General features: G+C 40.1%; 1 protein-coding gene across 1 annotated transcript in view; it reads right to left on the reverse strand.

Moving 5' to 3' along the window:
• The window catches only part of LOC122791337, an 848,919-nt gene that overhangs the window by 803,239 nt on the left and 23,695 nt on the right, over nucleotides 1–21,985 (reverse strand). The window contains exon 2 of the mRNA XM_044059051.1: nucleotides 6,573–6,696. Within this exon, the coding sequence (XP_043914986.1) occupies nucleotides 6,573–6,681 (109 nt within the window). The 5' untranslated portion in view covers nucleotides 6,682–6,696. The remainder of the gene's footprint in view (nucleotides 1–6,572; nucleotides 6,697–21,985) is intronic.

Genomic DNA, 21,985 nt, shown 5'->3' on the forward strand with positions numbered 1-21,985 from the left:
TGTGAGAGTGTTGACTGAATGAACAGTGGCACCTCATCACTGCAATACAACATTTTGTAATCTAGGGCATCATTGCAATAAAGAATGAAATGCTGATATTCTAGTTTAGCAATGATGACAGTGTGATTGCACTTCCTGACAGCTTGCACCTGGGGCAGCTGCCCCCTTTCACCCCAGCCTACAGTTCCACTCATGATAATCAGTGCAACGTTATGGAGATTTCTAACAGTGTGGTCTGCTTTTAGTGGCTTAAAGACACTTGATCTGGTCACCCAAGCTTGAGTCACAGATGCTTGAGTATAGTAGGTTGAGGTGGTAATTGCTCATGCTACAATACTGACTTCATATTGGAGTGAGATTGCATTACTCATGTGTAATCACAGTTTTAGTGGTTTTTACGGTGGCGTATTTTACAGAGAGCTTATGCAGGTGTTGCATTACCTTTCGGCGACTGCTCATTCCTGCATGTGCAGCAACCTTGAAGTGAAAAATTATAACGATGGGTATGGGGTCAAAGTTTGTCACATGGGCTGCAGACAGTATGTCAGATTAGTTTGTAATGTGATGAGATTAAGTGAAAACATTATAAGAATGGTATTATAAGTCATTTAAGAGTTCTTGTGACTCAGATAATATGATGCAATGTTAGACGAGTCAGGGATACAGAGTGATCAACATTTAGGAGATTTCATTCCATGGTACCATTGTATGAGATTGTCTGCTTTTCTAAAATATACTATGATGGGTTTTTACATTCGCTGCCAGGAGTTGGTCAGTATACATAAACATGGATATCATACAAAGCAATGCAGATAGCTACCATTTAGGACTCTGCTTTTGTTTTTAATGTAGTTAGTCTGTTATTATTTTTAATGTAGTTAGTCTGTTATAAAAGTGAATTTCAAAGTATTATGCTATGATGCATAAAGGAAGGATTGATAGCTGATGTGGTACAAAATAGTCCCATGCTGATTTCTGTGATATTGAAGATATTGTTTTCCTGGCTGGATTCTTGACCAGTTCTTCAAATATGTTTCTATTAATGAAGTGATTGGATTATTAATAGTATATGTTGCTAATTATTTCAGCTGATATCACGGTAATTGAATCCTCCTCTAATAACTGTGTAGCTATTGATGCTAAGATGAGCATTTTGTCTAAAAAATCTTCATGTTTTTAAGATGCCTAAAAAATGGTGAGGGAATGACCTAGTATTTATTAATTAAGATTCCTGAGGGATAAATCAATGCTTATGATTTATTTCTTTACCTTAGTATAAGAGACGTTATAATATATAATTACCCCTTGGTATATAAGTTCCCACTATCTCTCTCTTTCCATCTATAGCAATGAGAAATGCTATCTCTTAAGCAGAGGAATGCTTATGGTGCCTTCGAAGCCTGTTTCAGTCACTGTGCCAAGATCCAAGAAGAGGGAAGTCTTCAGACGACTCATTTTCTTGTTTAGAATATAAGTACTGATGAGTGCCATGATAACCATTCTAGTTTAAATGTTTGACTTACATGACAGTAATGTCACTTGTGTTAATTCAAAAAGACAGTGGGGAGCAAAATGTCTTAATCAGAGCCCTCATTCCCTGAAGGTAGAGGTACAGCCTATCAAAAGCAATGCATGCTGAACAACCATACATCTATTATCAAACAGGCAGACACTGAATCCCCTACATATAGCATAATGTTTCCTTTTATAGTCCAATATTTTGTGTCTAAATTTTGGTGCTATACTTCGTGAATGTGGAATCTCACTTACTACATACAGTAGATCATTCCTGTTGTGGTGAAAAACATTTAGAGCATCACCATGTCTTGAAGCATTTTCCAGGGGGAGAGCAGTTAAGATTGTTTACCCAACATGGGCAATAACAATGTCACTCCTCAATTACCACTCATAAATCCCTTTGAGCCCTATTTTATCTCTAATTTTATTCCCCAGCATACATGTAACAGCGTCTCTCTCTCTCTCTCTCTCTCTCTCTCTCTCTCCCTTTACTTTACATTGTGTGTTCACTTAGAATCACTAAGTCACCTAAGACCAAGATAGTTCTGTTTTTATTAGAATGCTTTGCCACTCTTAGTCCTGCAGTCTGAGCCATATGAAATCAGATATAGATGTTATGAGTACTTGTCATAACAATGAGCCTGCCAGCAGGACTATCCTCCTTTCAACTTTCTTTATTCTTTTATAGTTTCCTTTTGTAAAACTGTTTCTTTTGAAACTCAACAATGGCAAAAAATAATGCCCAAACTACAGGAGGGTGAACAAATTAAATGTTACTCCCCAATGTGTTGAACATGCCCTCCACCCAAATACATATATATATATATATATTTTATATATATATATATATATATATATATATATATATATATATATCAACTCTGTGGTTGCACTAATTTGGAAATCTCAAAAAAAAAAGTAAATCATTGCTGGCACACACTTAGAAATCACACAGGCAATGATTTCCTATGGAAAGCAGAGTCTGAGGTTATATTTCCCTGTGTTTTTTTCTTCAGGCAAATAACGCTTGAGAAATTTCTAACAGGAGCCTTTCATTTTACTTATAATTTTGTATAAAAACGAGTAGATGTACATCAACTGCTGTGAACATGGATGTGGTTTTATCAAAATGCTCCTATAAAGTTGCTATTAAGGACTGATTAGTCATCTAGCTAAATGGGAAGGAACTAGCTTCCATTTAACTTTATGTAATAGTAGTAGCACTTAATCACTCATACAGGACACCTGTAGTGCATTTAATAAAATGTTTTAAATTATGCAGTGTCACAAATCTAACACAAATGAAGTACTACAAGAAAAAGGGGATGTCAGTCATCTGTCATATCATTATTTAGTGCATTTCAGTACAGTATTTCAGTTTTCAACAAAAATGAATTAAATCAACTCATTAAAACCAAAAGTTAAGATAAAGTAAAACTGTTTGATTTACTCATTTCTACAACATTCAATCCCCTCAGGCTTTGTCCTTAGGTGTAAATGTTGCTGCTATGATAAAAATCGAGCATTACTCATTCTCTAGGTAAAAAATGATATCTGACTTACTCTGGTAATAAATAAAATGCATCATCATAACTGTGACATCAGAAATAATCAGCATCATGTCAAAATCTTCAGTTTCAAGAGAATGAGCACCATTATTTTCAGTGACTAAAGCAGCAGGCATTATATTCAAGGATGAATAACTTAGAAATGACAACATGTACAGTTGTGTAGTCAACACTGTGATAGTCAACACAAATTATGTACAGTATGTGTTTTTAAAGGATGATTTGCATATATCCCATGAGGCCTCTGATACAAGAGGTTTACGCAGTTAGAAGTCTAGTTTGCTAGATTTTTCTTTTTGTGTTTTTTAACCAGTTGGTTATGTGTGTGACCTTTTTACTGTTTGTTTTTAAAATATAGATACCTGCTTAGTCTTGGCAGTTTGACAAAGTCTAGTATTTCAGTTATTCATTTGTTTAAAGTGTATTGTTTAATGACATTATTGTGCAACAAACAACGTTGCACGGAGATCATTGTACAATAGGGATCGGAGAATGTGTCCTTTTCCCTACTGTAGTATGATCTCAGGGTTAGTATATTTAATTAGCAGAGGCTGTAGGGGTGCAGGGGGGGCTTACCCTACCTCTAAAACGCTGTTTGTTTCTGTAGTTGTTTCTCGATATTTTAAATTGTCGATCATTTGGACACAACCATATGAATTTCGACAATTTAAAAAATTAACAAAGTGAAATAGATTTGAGAAGACTACTACACTCTGTGGGAATTGTGAGGATATAGATTTTGAAACCTTTAAAATGCCTTTAAGGCATGATATAAAAAGTTATCCCAGGTCTCTAATGTACCCCCTTCTCCATGTCTTGCTTATTAGCCTAAGAGAGTATGGAGATATGACAGACACCCCCATGCACACATTTGCACATTTGTGCACACACACACACACACACACACACACACACACACACACACACACACACACACACACACACACACAGAGCACTACTTATCTGCTAAACTCCACAGCACTTACCTCTAACACATTTGAGAGAACACAAGCTTTTTGCTGAGTTCATTAACAAGGGCAACCAATGTAAGTTATGTTCCCGAGTGATGCTGTGTAAATGCCTTACTACAAGCATTTCTGGGTTGAGAGCTTGAGAGCATATGGTTAATTAGCACAGGCTACACTCCATAATGGCTCATTAGCATTTGCAGTAGGCCAGAGAGACAGCCTACCATGTCTTTGTGCTGTCTTTGAACTGGTAATGGTTTCCATGAAGTACATACCAGGTGTGCGCCTTTCAGTAACCTTTCCTAATCCAGACTCGAGTTATTACCACAATGCAAACTTTAATTTTGTATTATATTAATAAATGTCTGTGTTAAGAATTAAAGATAAATGTCCTGTAACTTTGTTTTCCAGGACATTTTCCCTCCTTTTTTTAATTCTGCTTTCCTCTGTGCTCCACTTCTGCTGCTGGCACTAATTTATAACGTGCTTATGAAAGAGTGTTTGTAGATCTTGGAAGTTTAAGTAGCTGCTTATCGGTTGTTGCCTTTATTTTATTTTAAACAGTACAGGAAGTATATCATACATTTCCCATTTGATGTTTTGTTTTGTAGTTGGTGTTTTCTATAGCAGGGGTATACTTAGCATTGCAGGTGTGTCAATGTAGTTAAAGTTTTGTGGCTTTGCTGTTAGTGGAGAAAAGTAGCAATCTGCAGTGTTAATGCTATTACTTGATATTCAGTAGTTACCACTACTTGCTTTAGAGTTGCCAAGCTTTTTTCTGTAGTATTGTCATCACGCAATGAATAAAGATACAGAACATACTTTTATTTTTCTATCACTTTGTCACTCTCATTTTATAAAGCTGGGATTCTGAATAGTACTCCCACAGTTCAAATGGAAGTGGGAGAGGCTGTATGAAGATTTCATGATAATTAACTGACCAGATTGTCTTCCCCTGATGTAACTACTTTTCAAGTGTCTTTGTTCTGATTTATTTATTTATTTATTTATTTATTTATTTATTGACATTTGGTTATGAGGATAGTCTGACTGGGTAATAAATACCCATTTACAGCAGAGGCCTGTAAATTTGATAACATCAAATAAAAGGGTAGTATACATTTCATTTAAAAAATGTATATAGAGATACAAATTGACAGTAGACTACATTGGATACAATAAAGCATGAGGAGACACCAGTGATGCAATAATAAAAAAATAAAAAATAAAATAAATGGCAATTAAATGTGAGAATCAGTAAATCCAGAAGTATTCTAAGTACAGTCTATTATGCTAGGAAATTAAAATAAATGAAAAAGATTTTCAATGTCTGCAGACTGAGAGGTATGAAGTCCACTGTACTAGTAGTCCATTTTTCTGTGCATACTGTGCTAGTGGACTGTCTAACAGACCAATAGCACAGTGTTGCTGGAACCCAGTTGTGAGCCTACTGACAATGTTTTTATTTTGATGAGCTCCTCTGTCAATGACTCTACAACTGAGCCAAGGAAAGAGTGCAAATCGGAGCCAAGGACAAATTTGAGCATCAGAACACAACTTTAAACCAGTTCTAAAATTAGAATGCTCCTCCAAATGCAGAACAATTGACAAGTATGTTCTCTATCTGTAAGGGTACATGGGGGATTGTCTACCTGAAAAACAATTATGTTTAATGTTTACTATTTACATATTTTGCACATTCTGAATACATATGCTTAGGGTTTCAAGCTCTTAAGGTAATGGGTTTCATGCTGAAGTGTGAGCCATGAGGTTTAGAACAAATGCACTTTTAGGGACAGTAGACCAGCTTCTAGCTCTACATGTGCTTAGCAGCCTACTAGTGGAGTAAAGCTCTTTTGCTGGCTTTTCTGTGCCTACTACCAACAGGCTAGTGGGAGACTCTTACCAAAGGTAAGAGTCTTACCAACCTGCCATTTTTTTATTTAACAGGTAAACCCACTGGATTCTGGGGTGACCAATGAGCACTTTAACTGACTTGCTGTTGTAAGTCACAGATTATGCAAACAGAGGCCATGAGAATCAGACCTTGGACTACAGGAAGCAGCTTGTTAGCATAGCTTTCATCCTGTGTGCTGCCAGGCTCCCACATCCCTCAAAGAAAGCTACTTTTGTAGGCCAGCATAATATGAGGTTGTCTTTGGTGTAGAAGGATTTGTCCCAAATGATCTTCATATTCTCTCAATGCTTATGGAATTAACACATCCTAGTTTAGCATTCACAGACAGGACTGCAGGACATGTGATACTTTCTACTTTCAAGTAGCGGACCGGAGTTCCGCTGTGCGACCCCTTACCGGGAAAAAGCCGAAAGACAAACAACAACAACATACAGCTGCAAAGTGCACTGCAAATTAAATGTATTAAACCTAAACACTCTCTCTCTCTCTCTCTCTATATATATATATATATATGACACTCTCTCTCTCTCTCTCTCTCTCTATATATATATATATATATATGACAGTTTTGCTTCCCATAAGACATTAATATATTCTTACTTTTGCAGACTTTGGCATGGGCAGTAATCCAGTTTGACTGAGAAGGATCAGTGGATTCTAGGAGTATCTGTCCTCCGCTGTTGTGGAAAGTACTTGCGTAAACCCCCATTTCCAAACAGAATGTCTAAAATATTAATAAACACCTAATTTCAATGTTTTTTCAACAACAAAAGGGTGCATTTGTTACTGTTGTCTATCAATTATATGAATTTAGAAACATCATGATAGCATAAAGGCATGTACTTGTAAATGGATTACACAGTGTGTTTGCTCAAGAGCTGAGAACAGGACAAGATACACTTACAGACACAAGCATGCTATAGCTGTCATGTTATAATATGTTACAATAGCTAGACATCATTTATAGTCTTAAGTGCTGCAAGGAATGCTCTCAAAAAGTGTTCCTTCATTTTATAACAAGCAAATGTGAACAACTAAAACTGAACTAGATAATTAAAGGTACTATGAGCATAAGAGCCGCTCCTCTTGAGACACAATGATTGTTAGAAGTAAAGGAAAGTTTCCTAACAGTAAATTTCTAGCTGTTTGTTTATATCAGGGTCAAATATTACATGTATGTTGTTACAAGTAAACAGAAGTTTCCTAACTGTGAATTTCCACTTATTTTCATTATATCAAGGTTATATATTATATGTATGTTGTATTCAAAGTTAGAAAATATTCCAGTGGTACTGTATAAAAGTGTTAATGCATATCACAAGGGCAAGGCTGATGTATACTGAAATTAAAAATACTGTTGTAGTCATTTATGCTGCTTCGTTTTGATAAGTCTGACTCTCACATTTCATCATTCTGTACCACTGCTTTATGCCATCCATACCATATAAAAAGATTTAATAGAAATAACAAATTACTTTTACTATAAGTAAAAAAAATACATGATGGTAATGGATTCTGTTAAAAAAACTACAGAAGTAATTTAATTAATTTCATTTCAGACTTGGCAGACTAATGTGACAGGACAAGCAGGAATGTAATTTTAGCAGACAGCATACGGCAGTTCAGTCAGCGGCTTTGCTTCCTCCTGCTGTGTGGAAGAGAAAGACAAAAACAAGGATAGGGACTAGTAATGAAAAAGCAAAGAAAAAAATAGTACAGTAGCCAGAGGTACAGACATGTTTAACTGTGTACAAAATAGCCAAGGCAGGGCGCATCATACCGGTATAATTGTACGAACAAGACTGGAAACCATATTGTTCAGCAGTCCCAGACACTCAGGCATAGTGATGATTTTTAATCTGTGAATGATGCGACATCCTCTAAGAACATCTGGTTTTATATCATGAGTATTAAAATGGCTAATTAACATCATACATTGAAGTTACCGATAAAGTGCTATTCAGAAAATGTGGCTTGCAATATATCTACAATTGTTAGGTTTCTGAAAGAATAATGCTAATTTTAGACGCAGGCCTGACATTTAAGTCTTATAACTAATTCACAAGAAACAAGGCTGGTGATTACTGTGCTTTAGTATTGCAATGTTAAAACATTTGTTAGAGATGTGATAGCTAAAATGTAGAAAGAGGGTGGACACAGCAGAAATATACCAGAAAGATTTTTGAAAATATACTTAGCGTTGTCGCCTCACAGTAAGACGTTGTCTTGTTCGATTCTCAACTAGAGCGTCTTCTGTGTGGAGACATGCGTGAATGGGCGTACCTTCGTTGAAGGTTGTGCGCCAGGGCCGGCAACTCGGCATGTAAAAATCTACTGCCAATCCTTAGTGGACTGGAGTTCCGCTGTGGCGATCCCTAACCGGGAAAAGCCGAAAGACCCAACAACAACAACTTTCTGTCACTTGAAACTGTGCGTGTGTGTGTGTGTGTTTCATAATTATAGTTTTGTAAGTTTTCATAAGCAAAGACCAGGCTGGCTGCCCTTATAGGATATTTCAAGTCTATCCAATTTCCCTTTCAAATGTGACAATCAAACCCTGTACCTAGTGTCAGTGAGGTAGACACCTCAGCCATTAAACCAACTCCCAACCCCATGTGTTTATGTGATTCTGTGTTTGTGTATGTGAATGCTTTTACATACACACATACATACATGCTTGTGTGCTTGGATGTGCTTTTCAGGGGGTATGCTAAAATTAAAAAAAAAATAACCATAAAAAGGTACAGAAAAAATTAACAGCTTTAAGTTGTAGAAGTAATTAAAATAAGTCAGTTAAAATTTGGAATGATGCAAAAACATGTAGCACAAGCTCAGGATATGTGGATGAAGTATTGGAAAAAATTGTCGGGGAAGTGGCCAGAAAATATTTACTATGCATTATCATTATTGAGTGAATTTTTATTCACTCCATGGATCATGACCTCATTTGTGATGGGATCTGTCTGTCCCTGTGTTTATTTGATCTCTGTTGTTCAGAGCTTTATGTTCTTGGTAGGTCAACCTTGACAAATTGGTTTGAGAGAGGGGAAAGGCAAACAATGTCCCGAAATGTACCCATGATGGCTCAATTTAAAAAAAAACAAACAAACAGAGAAAGCCATCCAGAACATGAACACTGAGACCAACCTAGGTCTGGTGCTGATGGTTGCTGCGAATGCCTGTTGGCCAGGTAACTCAAGTAACCCAACCAGGTTCAGCCCAAAAAGGTATAAGGAGGCATCCTGTAGGTTTATCACTTGGGATGGCTCAATTGGTGAAAACTGGATATAAAACCAATCAACCTGCCTAACATGAACTAAGAATTATTACATTCAGAGTAAGTTCACTGACAGGACACAGCTTGGAAGTGGATGACATGATGGTAAGGAGGAGGCTGTGCATTCTTTGTATCCAGGACACAAGATGGAAGGGCAGTGAAGCAAAGCTACTTGGATTGTTATCCAGAGTCTACTATGCAGGAGGAGGACAGTTTAGAAATGCTGAGAGAATTGTGGTGAGAGTGTGGCCTTAAAAGACAGTGAGGGATGCCATCAGAATTAGTGATGGACTCACGGCAATCAGGCTTCAGTGTAATGATAGGACAGTATTCATAATCTCAGCCTATGACCCACAGCAAGGTTGTGATAGTGAGGAAAAGACTGCATTCAGAAAACAGTTGCAGGATGTACTAGGTGAATGGACACTATAAGGGTTATTGGCTGAGGGCTGCTGGGCTTTATGGCAGGCACACACTGGTCAATAAGGGCAAATAAACTCCTTCCACCTTAAGTACGGATCCCTGGCATAGGTCAGAGTAGGTTGGGTCTTCAACTCATGTATCACTGGCAAATACCGGTACCCATTTGGCAACATTAATCAACAAAACCTCATGACCTGGAGCTTGTGTGGGAGTTTACACACATACAAAATAGGTTCTGATATAAGACTTCTTGAGTGATGGGGGCTTCTCTCCTTCTCTGGAAGAAAGGCCCTGGACAGACATGGGTATACTCATAATCTAGTTGCTGTACAGTTATAATTTGTGCTAATAAATGAGCGGGTCACCTCAGTGGTGATTGTGAGTTGCAGAAAGGAAGACTGTTGTTTATATTATCAGCTCCAAGGCAGTATGCACTGATCTCTCAGGCCAGGAAAGGTAAGGAGTTGTCAACTCATCAAGATGTGGTAAAGAGTAAGGTCTGAATAGCCATTTGCAATGGCTAGCTAGATCTTGAAAACTCAAACTCATAGCAAAATTGCATCATTAATGCTTAGCCAATGTTGCTGTGTAGGATAAGTTCAACTTCCACCTCCTGAAGAGCTTCTCCCATATCCTTGGGGAGGTGAGGGATGTGGGGTCTGAATGTGTCCAGGTCAAGATCTCAGTAAGTGTGGCACTGGCAAGGAGGTGGGGGACAAAGGGTGCTCAAAGCTTGTAAAGATCATAACACTAAGATTTATTCACAGACAACTGTGGTGAGGGAAGGGAAGCCATCACGTTAAAAAAGAGGCCTATTATGCAAAGCTAGCAGAGGAGTCACTGCATTTGACTGGTTGGTATTGATAAGTAAGGAATACTGCAGCTGAGTGAGCTGCAAATTGAAGGGCCCAAATGTGGGCTTAATTTGGAGAGGCAATGGAAAATGACTTTTGAATGGCTCAAACAAGTTCTGCTGAATTATCTGGTGACTAATATGATGGGTATGAGACATTATGTAGGATTTTCTCAACAAAGCGTCCTACTCCTGACTGGGGATATAGCTGAAAAGCTGAACACTTTGATGAACTCCTAAATCAGTTAGTTATGCCATCTTTAGAGGCAACAGTGTCAAAAGCAGCTGATGAGATTCTATCCATTTACTTACAATATATCATTACAACAATCAAACAGTTACACTGAGGCAAGGCTGCAGGATTCAACGAGATCCATAGGAAATGTAGAAGGTGGTGAGCATTATGGAAGTATCATAGCTTCCCAGACTGTATGATACTACATTTTTGATGTTCACCTTCAAACTATGCTCTTAACATCACAAATTTATCTAAATTAGGCCCTATTGGATAATTCAAGAGTCTTCAGTAGAGCTTATAATGGCTTCAAGCTTGTAGTCATCTATGGACCTGGTCAGCCAAAGGCCTTTTATGTCAGATTTGACATCAGAGAAGTAGATACCAAATAAAATGGTCCCAAGACATAGCCCTGGTATACACCACTTGTGACTATTCTCTTGGTGGATAGTACGCCATTAACTCTAATAGACTGGGGTGTGTCAATGAGTTAGTTGACAATTTCACATAGACAACACAGTGGCACAGCAGATAGTGTTGTTGTCTCAGATCAAGAGGTGCCCTGGTTCGACTCTTGGCTGGGGTACCTTCTGTGTGGAGTCTGCATGTCTTCCCTGTGTTTGCATGGGTTTCCTCCAGTTTCCTCCAACATTTTAAAGACATACAATGTAGGTGGATTGGACACTAAATTTGCCATAGGTATGAGTGTGCATATGAGTGTGAGGTGTAGAATAACTACTAGGAAGGCTAGCCACCCGGTGGTGTAAACCTTGGCTCTAGATGATTGTTACTGTTGAAATGACACCCTGACTCCATGTGGAAAAAGGGGTTGTGGATGGATGGATACAGATTTACAGGACAAATGCAGAGCTGGTTGACTAAGAAAACAAATAAAGACACTGGAACACAAATTTGATTTAATACCTTTTATTGGAACAGCATATGTTTTACGAGTACCCAAGCTTTTGGATTAACCCGAGTCCTTCATGTTTTTGTTGTTAGCTGTTGTTGAGTTGACTTCTACTCATGGTGATTTGATAGACATTTCTTTTTCTAAATAGTTTCTGGTCTTCACTGAGCTCAGTAATGGTTGACAGTGACATGTTCACATGTGCTGTCACTATGTCAAGCCAATGTATCATAGGTCTTCCCCTCTTACATTAGCTACTTACCATACCAATCATAATGCCTTTCTCCAAAAGGTGTTTAAATATAGAAATGTGTCTGTCCACATGAACACCAGATTAGTTCAAGCCATCGTTGTCTCAACAGTATCATATAGCATGACAAACAGCACAGACAATATCAAATGCCTTAGGAGAAAACTGTGATATTCATGATATGCTAATGTTCTTCATTTCCCTGCATCATTCTTCCTGGCATGGCAGTATTGCCATAACTCTGCATTAGGGCTAGAGATGCAGTTATTAGCTATTCCTATTAATTAAGCCAAATATGAAATTATATGTACATATTAATCCCTTTTAATGGTAGCAGGCCTAAGCAATCTAAATGGGGAGATGTACCATGGAGCTTGTTAACCAATAGTGTAAATAATTATTACTGTCTTCTCAGATAAACAATACATACATATAAATAATAGATGCCAGCCACAAGGGCTTAAATGTTAACAAATTAACTTTACTTAAAATGCATTGTTATACTTCTTGTACAGCTACATTTTGCAGTTAATTTCATTTGTGATTATAGTACTGATGTCAAAACAAGTGATTTGAAAACAAAACAAAGATTATTACATGGTTTTGATGTTTTAGTTTCATTGTCGACTCACTTTTTCCTTACTTATGACCACAACCACAAAAGTATATAAGCTTAAGTATCAGTAATGATTTACATACACCAGAAAAGTATTCTGGGTAATCAAGAATGCCATATTTCCCAGAGGAATGGCTACATACTTACATTGGAGTTTTACTACTAGATCATCACTAATATTCAATGTAGGATGTTCCATCTGTGAGAAATATCTAACAACTTTACTTAGTAGGATATAAAACTCCTCTGTTGCTGTACTTAGCATAGAAAATAGTAGGTTATTCACTAATACAGGTAGTGAGGCATTGTGGTTCAGTCTTTCATGATGTCAACGTTTCCTGTTTTTAGCTTCAAGGTAAGTTTCAAGGGGTGTTGTGCATATCAACAAAATTAATAGCAGGAAAAAACACAATGTTAAGTTGTCAATCTCGCCTTCATTCTTGCTTGATGGGTTCGGAGCCGATCCCTCGGCTCCGACTTTAACTTACTTTTTTCGAGGACTCCTTTACCAGCTCGAGGCAGCCCCATATCCCATGATGCAAGGCAGGAAGTACCCAGATCTCGTTTGCGCTTTGGAGGTCTTCTCTTTACCAGCTCCTGGTAAGTAATTCACTTTGTGACATTTAAGCCCCTTTTACTTAAAACTTTTTATATTTGATAGTTTAACTTTAAACTTAATTTTTCTGACAGAAATCCCTGTCTCTTTTAAATTTTTTTTTAGTCAGTTAATTTCCCTTTCCCATCCCCCCCCCTGTTAGGGTGTGTGTGTTGGTTTAATTTACTATATCCCCTTTTGGGATTAATTTAATTTAATTGGACTGGTGTGTGTGTGTTTTGGGCACCATGTCTAAAGAGGGTTTCAGGTTTTAGTGTGACTCGTGCTGTCAGAAGATGTCTCTGACAGACGGTCACACTTCTTGCCTGTACTGTTAGGCCCTCTTCACCTGCAGGACTCCTGTGCTATTTGTCACTCCTTCAGCCAGAGAGTCCTGCAGGAAGGAATAAGTTGATTCTGAGGGGTCTTCAAAATCAACAAAATCTGCCAAGACCCAGGCTTCTGTTTCTAAGCCTGTGGCCTCGGCTCCGACTGTATCGAGATCGGCCGCTGGAGCCGATTCTGAATCTACTAAGCCTTGCGCCCGATGGCTATCGGTGCCGAATCTGCTGACCACTGTGGGGTCGGTTACATCGAAGTTCTGCGCGGCTCGAAATCGGTGCCGACAGGATCAATAATATCGGCTCCGATGACCCATTCCAGGAAGAGGTCGAGGTCTCCTTCCTTGGAGCCATCGGAGCCGATCTTCAAGGTCATCCAGGTTGTCAGACCATGACCTAGAGAGTGGTCAGTAGATTGCTCAAGTCACAGGTACTGGCCCAAATGCTACACAGTCCGTCTCAGCAGGCGACTGTTGGTCCAGTTCCTCCTTCAACTCTACCCCAGAGTTTGGAGTTGGAGTCTTCGGGCAGGGTTACTGCTACGGCTGGAGGACGGATACCCCTTCTGTTCCTTCAGCCCTACTCTTATCTCCTCTTCCTTAGAGGGATTCGTGGCTTCCATGGTCTCCTCCGAGGGTGAGTGGCATCGGACCCTTGTCCCAACCGCTCTTCCCCTTGGCCCTCGCCCTTGGGAGCTCGGCTCCGACATCTGCCTCGGAGACTTCCCTTCGGTGGCCCCTGGAGTTCCTAGCTCTTGGGGCCGGGTCTCGGACCTGCCTGGGAGGGAGCATTCGAGGTGATGAAGAGTGTACTGGCCACTGGTATCAGTCAGCAGTCTCTTCCGTAGCTCCTCCCTCTATTGTACCTGTTGACATCTCTGCCACTTCTCTTGCTACAGGACCCAGAGATCCTCCGCCTCAGGTTTCCCCATTGGGAATTTCCTCTTCCGAGGATTCTCCTGATGTTTCGGGAGATCCTCCTAGGAAGAGGACTTGTAAGAGGAAGCATGTAGACTCCCTGAGTCTGTCACTGATACTGACTTTGATGAGTCAGAGGGATCCCTAGATCCCCTCTGAGGATGTCTCCTTCTCAGACATCCTAGAACTTCTGAAACAGAGGAAACTGGCCCTCCAACAATCCCTCTGAGGATGAGTCAGTATACCTAGAGGCGTTTGGATCTCGGCCCTCCACCTCCTGGGTGTCTCCTTATGCAGGTTATACTGACTCTGTAGAGCCAGTCCCTAGGAGGCCTTCTAAATTTATAACTGCCCCTAGTGACAAACAATTCCTTACAAAGGGTGTCCCGCTGATGCCATGGTGGTGGCTGCGGCCACCAAAAGGAACTTGCAGATCCTTCCGTGCCGTCCATCCTCCTAATAAGGACTCTAGGACCATGGATAGGTACGGATGTTTTCCTCAGCGACCTTTGCTATGCTCAAGCTGAATTATCTTTGTCACTTCACCAGACTCCAGAGATATCCTGAAGGAGCTGGGAGAAGTAGTTCAGGATCCTACAGCTGCAGGGGCCCAAGAAAAGATTAGCTAGGAACCCTCAATTCCATTGCTAACTCCTCCATGCGGCTAATATCTTATGCTGCTGATGGGCACAGGTGTGGCTCTTAGCCAAGCCTGGATGCGGCTATGTGATTTTATGGATCCCTTTAAGGCGTCCTTCACAAATTCTCCCTTTGATGGGTCAGCTTTGTTTGGCCCTCAGGTGAAGGAAACCTTGACCAGGTGTGAGCAGGACGGCAAGACTCTTTCTGCTGTTGGAGTCCTTTCCACCCCTTCTAGGCCTTATCCCAAAGGACAGAAGGGTGGGAAGATGTGGTCAAAATCCCAAGGAGTCACGCCGATTCACGTGGTCAGTTTACCCCTAGAGGCAGAGGGGGTAACAACAACAGAGAGGCAGAGGGGTCCAAGAACCAGGGCAACAGGGAGTCTCTTCCTGAAAAGCCTTTTCAGCATCCCTGAGGTGTTGCCCGGCTGTCCCTCCTTGAGGCAGTCGGAAGATTATCACTGTACCCAGAAGCCTGGCATTCCCTCACTCAAGACAGATGGGTACAGTCGATCATATCCAAGGGTTACATAATTCCTTTCGAGGAAAGTCCCTTCCCCTCAAGTTCCCTTCCAGATGTACCACCCGGTCTAAGGGACATTGCAGAGTTAGAGATCGCAAAACTACTGCAAATAAGAGCCATTCAGCCAGTCACAATAGACCATTCAGAGCCGGAATCTACTCAAGGTTCTTTTTGGTCCCCAAAAGACGGGAGACTGGAGACCAATATTGGATCTCAGCAGACTCAACAAGTCTGTCAGGAAGACAAGATTCGAATGGTCACTCTTCAGTCAATTCTGTCCTTCTTACAGAAGGACAACTGGATAATCATAGATCTTCAGGATACTATCACATCAAAATTCACAAGGAGATTTCTCCGCTTCGGCTGGGGTCCAGTCATTTCCAGTTCAGAGCGCTGCCCTTTGGTCTCACTAGAAGCCCCAGAGTGTTCACCAAATGCATGGCAGTGGTCACGGCTCACCTGAGACGCCAAGGATTCCAGGTGTTTCCGTATCTCGACGACTGGCTCCTGTCAGCCACCACCAGGCATCAGCTTATACAAGCCAGGGATTACACAATAGACCTTTGTTCTCATTTGGGCATCTCAGTCAACTACGAAAAGTCATCCTTATCGCCCTGCCAGTCTATTACCTTCATAGGCGCAAACTTAAACACTGTTCGGATGTCAGCTACCCTTACAGAACAAAGAGTTTCAGACATTCAGACTCATGTCAGGATCATTCTGGCCAGCAAAAGGTACAGGCCAGAATGGTTCTAAAGGTATTAGGTCTTATGGCTGCGGCCATCACTCTTCTTCCCCTGCTCCTGATTCTACATGCCTCCTTCAGTGGATGCTGTTCACACAGTGGTCATACCAGCAACTCCCAATCGTCACCAGATTCTGGTGACACAAACATGCAAAGAACATCTTGCTTGGTGGATCACATCGTCTCAGGTTCACCAAGGCAGGTGCTTTGTACCTCCGTCCCCGATAGCCACTGTCACCACGGATGCCTCCCTGATCGGGTGGGAGAGTCATTATCAGGGCAGGATGGTTCATGGGACGTGGCAACCGTTCGAGTACCATCTGCACATAAATGTCCTGGAGATGAGAGCAGTGCTTTTAACGTTGCAAGCCCTCAACGACTTTCTTCCCGTGGGGACAATTGCAGTCCACACAGACAACATGTCTGTAGTTTGGTATATCAACAAACAGGGCGGAACCAAGTCCTACCCCTTGTGCTCAGACTATGGCAATGGGCGATCTCCTCTCATCGGTTTCTGGTAGCAACGCATATCCCTAGGAAAACCAACATTATAGCGGACAGATTGAGCAGAGCTATTCTCATGCCTCACGTGGTCTCTCAAGCAATCCATAGCGGAAGAGATTTTTCTGGAATGGGGTCGATCTTTTTGCTACTCCCCAAAACAGCAAATGTCCAGACTTCTTCAGCCTCTTCCCTCTATCAGGCCATCCCCAGAGACGCTCTGACCCAGGATTGGCCCCAGGGACTTCTTTATGCCTTCCTCCATTTCCTCTGATCCCTCAGGTGATCCAGAAAGCTACCGTTTGAGAGCCAAATTGATTCTCATTGCCCTTACTGGCCTCGACAAGTTTGGTTCCGTTCCTCCATCGTCACCTTTTGGTGCAGCATCTGGACCCAGTGCCAGATCTACTGATTCACCAATCCGGTCAGCTGCACCGGTCAATCCCTTCTCTCAACCTCACAGCATGGTTGCTCCACTTCCTTCCTTAGCCAGGCTTCCTTTGATCTCTAACCCAGTTAGAGATATTATAGTAGTTTCACTAAAATCCTCTACCAGGAGGATTTACACAAGCAAATGGAACGTTTCTCTTATTGGGCTAAGGCCCAAAATATTGATCCTTTACTGCCCCTGTTCAGGCAGTTCTGGACTTCTTAGCAGAGATTTTCCATGCAGGCTCCTCTTCTTCCACAGTCAGAGTTCAGTTGGCTGCTATTTCTAATTTTCATGTCGGGATAGCAGATCATAATATTATGTCCCATAGACTCTGCAGGGCCTTTTTGAAAGGGATTTTCCTACTAAAGCCTCCAATCAGGAATCCTCCTCCTCAGTGGGATTTAAATTTAGTGCTGACATCCTTGATTCTTCCCCCCTTTGAGCCAGCTGTTTCTTGTTCCCTGAAATATCTTTCTTGGAAAACTTTATTCCTAGTGGCTATTACATCTGCCAGGAGGGTGTCTGAACTTCATGCTCTTTTCGACCCCTATTTGATTTTTCACAAAGACAGAGTATCTTTGAGACCTAATCCATCATTTTTACCTAAGGTCGCTTCAAAAAACAATCTGAATCAATCCATTGATCTCCTGTATTTTTCCTAACTATTCAGATAGAGCTGAACAAAAGCTACATTATCTTGATGTCCACCGTCAGCTTAGATATTATTTGGACAGAAATCTGATCAACTTTTTGTTTCCTATGCGGATAATAAAAAAGGCCTTCCTGTTTCTAAAGTGACTTTGTCCAGATGGCTTTCTTCGGTCATCACTGAAATTTATACGATCAGGGGAAAACAGCTGTGCTCAAAACCTAAAGCACATTCAACTAGGAGTTTAGCTACTTCTACAGCCTTTCAAGCTAGACTACCTTTAGACACTATTTGTGCAGCGGCCACTTGGGCCACTCCTCACACTTTTGTTTCCCATTACAAATTGGACTTGGCCTCCAGGGACAGAGCCAGTTTTGGCTCTACAGTCCTCAAGAGTTTGTTCCATTGAGCCACCCAGGATAGAGGTGCTAGGACCGGTCCCATCAAGCAAGAATGAAGTAGATTGACAACTTAACATTAAGTTTATGTACCCCCCATAGCGTTCCATGTTAGTTGTCTTCTCGCCTTCTTTCACCCTCCTTCCCCTGGCCAGGACAGACCTTGTATAAGAAACTATAATGCTAAAGACCATTTAGACCTGGTCCTTTTTCCATCTGTAAGTTTCTTCTTCCTTTGGGAAGTATTGTTTATGCTTGGTGTTATTGCCCTTTTGTCAACAAACGAGATCTGGGTACTTCCTGCCTTGCATCATGGGATATGGGGCTGCCTCGAGCTGGTAAAAGGAGTTCTCGAGCTAAAGCAAGTGCCGAGCCGAGGATCGGCTCGAACCCATCAAGCAAGAAAGAAGGCGAGAGAAGACAACTAACATGGAACGTTATGGTAGGTACATAACTTCTTATTTTGCATGAAACACTGTGAAATTTGATATTGTATGTATATAATGAGATCATGCCCATTACTAATGGTTGGTTATTTACATTTGCTAGGGAAAGTGTGACAAGACACTTTAAATAATAAAGAAAACAGTGCAGATACAGATTAAAATCTATGCAGGTTAGCACACAAAGAGATATAAAATGAAAGGCAATAAAATAGACAGGATTCACACAGGAAAAAAAAATTGAGCCCCAGATATCTTAAGTTCCATGACTATCTCTTACTGCTGAAAGACTGTCCCTAACTGTGATAAGTTAGATACATTAATAACTAGTACTCAGAGATGCATCCATCACAAACAAGAAAGCATAGTGTCTTCCCATGGCTTAACACAGCACTGAGGTATATATAATATTTTCACCAGTACCTAATGTTCATCACATGATATTATCTCCCTGTTGCTGGCCTCAGGAAAGAAGTATTTGAGGCCAGTTTTTAATTGTCTTAGAACATTTCTTATGAAGAAACCTAATCATATAAGTCCCACAGAAACTAATTTTCTAGTTTGTATCCTAGTCTGCTTCTTTTCCTTTTACACCACCCTAGTGTGGCTTAGTGATATATGAGCTATTAAGCCTATTACCATTAAAGAGTGTAGAAATGACATCTCAAAAATAAAATGAAAGTTCCTGGCCTTTCATCTTTTTTGTTACATTCACAAGAGAAGAATGCAAGTCTGGAGATACAACACACTTCAAAAGACATTCCTTGTTTTCTTCATTAAGGAAAAGTCACAATTCCTAAGCCATGAGAGTAAACACAGTAATTACAGATGATCAAGAGAGAAAATAAAAATAAAAAAAAATACAGTTTCCTTTAACTTGGCATTGCCCATAGCATCACAGGAAGTAGTATCAAAAACATATGCTGGCTTGATTTACCATCTCGTGAAAATGTAAACTGATCAAATGTTTATTGCCTTTTCATATTGGATACGTTAGTCTTTTTAAAGTAGAAGAAATTTTAAGGTATTCTAGGAGACTACACCAGAAGAAAAGGGGAATAATTAATAAAAGAGGAAGTTACAAGGTATTGGAGGGTATTCCAGTTTGTAAGAAGAAACACTCTTACAGGTTCGTGTGTCTGCCTTTTGGTTGTTTTGTATGTGAGATTGTGGTGCAGTGGGATCTGGAAATTTGCCCTTACTCTGCATTGTGCAATGTCAGAACTGGTATATAGTATGTGCAGGGAGAGTGGGGGTGCATGAAGGCTAACCTCTGCAAAAATATTGCTTTTTTTTGTTTTTGTTTTTCGATCTGCTCTTTTTGTATTTGCTGATTTGACTTTTCCCTCATTCATGAGACAATCTAATATATATATATATATATATATATATATATATATATATATATATATATATATATGTGTGTGTGTGTGTGTGTGTACTGGTCTACTTCTAAATTTCGAAGTTTCAAAACTTCGAATTTCTTATGGTCGAGGCCATAAGATCGAAGATTTGAAACTTCGAACTGTTTAAATGGAGATCGCTGTACAGCATGGAATGGTATATTTACAGTTTTCCTCGCTGTAGTACGATCTTGGAGTTGGTATATTTAGTTAACAGGGGGTGTGGGGGGTGCAGTGGGGACTTGCCCCCCTGCAAAAACATAAAAAAGATTTTTTTAAAATTTCAAAGTTTCAAAACTTCGATCTTATGGTCTCGACCAGAAGAAATTCGAAGGTTTGAAATTCTGAAATTTAGAATTAGACCCACGTGTATATATATATATATATATATATATATATATATATATATATATATATACATACATCTATATAAGTTATTTATCAAACCAGAGTGCTGGTTTGTCAATATAATATATCTTTTTGTGCACCTGGTATGTGATACTATTTTATGCAATGTTTTGGGTAGTTGTATAACATAGATATATATTTATATCTATATCTCTCTATCTTTCTGTTTATCATGTAAAATTTTACATTAGGGTAGACTACATTACAATTATTATTAATACCTAAATCTTGCCCTTTGTATTTGGGTCTATGTCATATAATGAAACTTCCAAAACTTCGAACACCATATGTTTAAATTTGGAAGTTCAAAATATGACAACAACGAAACCTCAGAACAGCAAATTTTTTCCCAGGGAAAAAATTTGCTGTTCCAAAAAGCACACACACAACACAAGCACACCAAAAACCTAATAAACCTACACTACACCTTACATACACAACTATCTCTTCACTAACCTTAACCCAAGCCCTAACCCTAAGGTCCGTCACTATCGCAGACTTACCTTACCCGTGCCCTAACCCTAAAGTCCGTCACTATCGCAACTTACCTTACCCGTGCCCTAACCCTAAAGTCCGTCACTATCGCACACTTACCTTACCCGCATCCTAACCCTAAAGTCGGTCACTATCGCACATTTACCTTACCCGCGCCCTAACCCTAAAGTCCATCACTATCGCACACTTGCCTTACATGCACAACTATCTATGCACTAACCTTAACCCAAGCTATAACCCTAAGGTCCATCACTATCGCACACTTTCCTTACCCGCACCCTAACCCTAAAGTCCGTCACTATCGCACACTTACCTTACCCATGCCCTAACCCTAATGTCCGTCACTTTCGCACACTTACCTTACCCACACCCTAACCCCAACGTCCGTCAGACTCACACACTTACCTTAACCCGATCCGTAACTTTCGCACCACAGTACAGAAAATGTTGAAGCCGCGGAAACAGCCAATCGAATTCTATCCCTGGGAAAGAATTTGAATTTCTGCGGCTTCGACATTTCTATTTTTCGAACTTCCCTGTTCGATCTTCCAATACTCGACATTTAGGATGGTCGATTAATTAACAGGTACCCTTGTATTCTGCATGTGATCATGTGATACAGGGGTATGGCAGATTGCATGCTGTCACTGAATTGAGTAAGCTATGTTACAGAAACCAGTACCTGCTCCCACTAGAGCTCAATAAGCTGTGTCACAGAAATTATTATATACCACTGAGTAGTTTGTGTCACAGAAATCAGTATATGGTATTTCTGAACTAAGTAAGCTACCACAGAAATCAGTAAATGTTATCACAACAACTGAGTGAGCAATGTGAGAAAAATCAGTACATGCTTTCTCTGAACTGATTAAGCTATATCACAGAAATCACTGTATTCTACCACTGAACTGATTAAGCTATATCACAGAAGTCATGGTATGCTACCACTGAACTGAT

Source organism: Protopterus annectens, chromosome 17.part0 (assembly GCF_019279795.1).
Source record: "Protopterus annectens isolate FY-2018-M chromosome 17.part0, PAN1.0, whole genome shotgun sequence".
Classification (NCBI taxonomy): Eukaryota; Metazoa; Chordata; order Ceratodontiformes; family Protopteridae; genus Protopterus; species Protopterus annectens.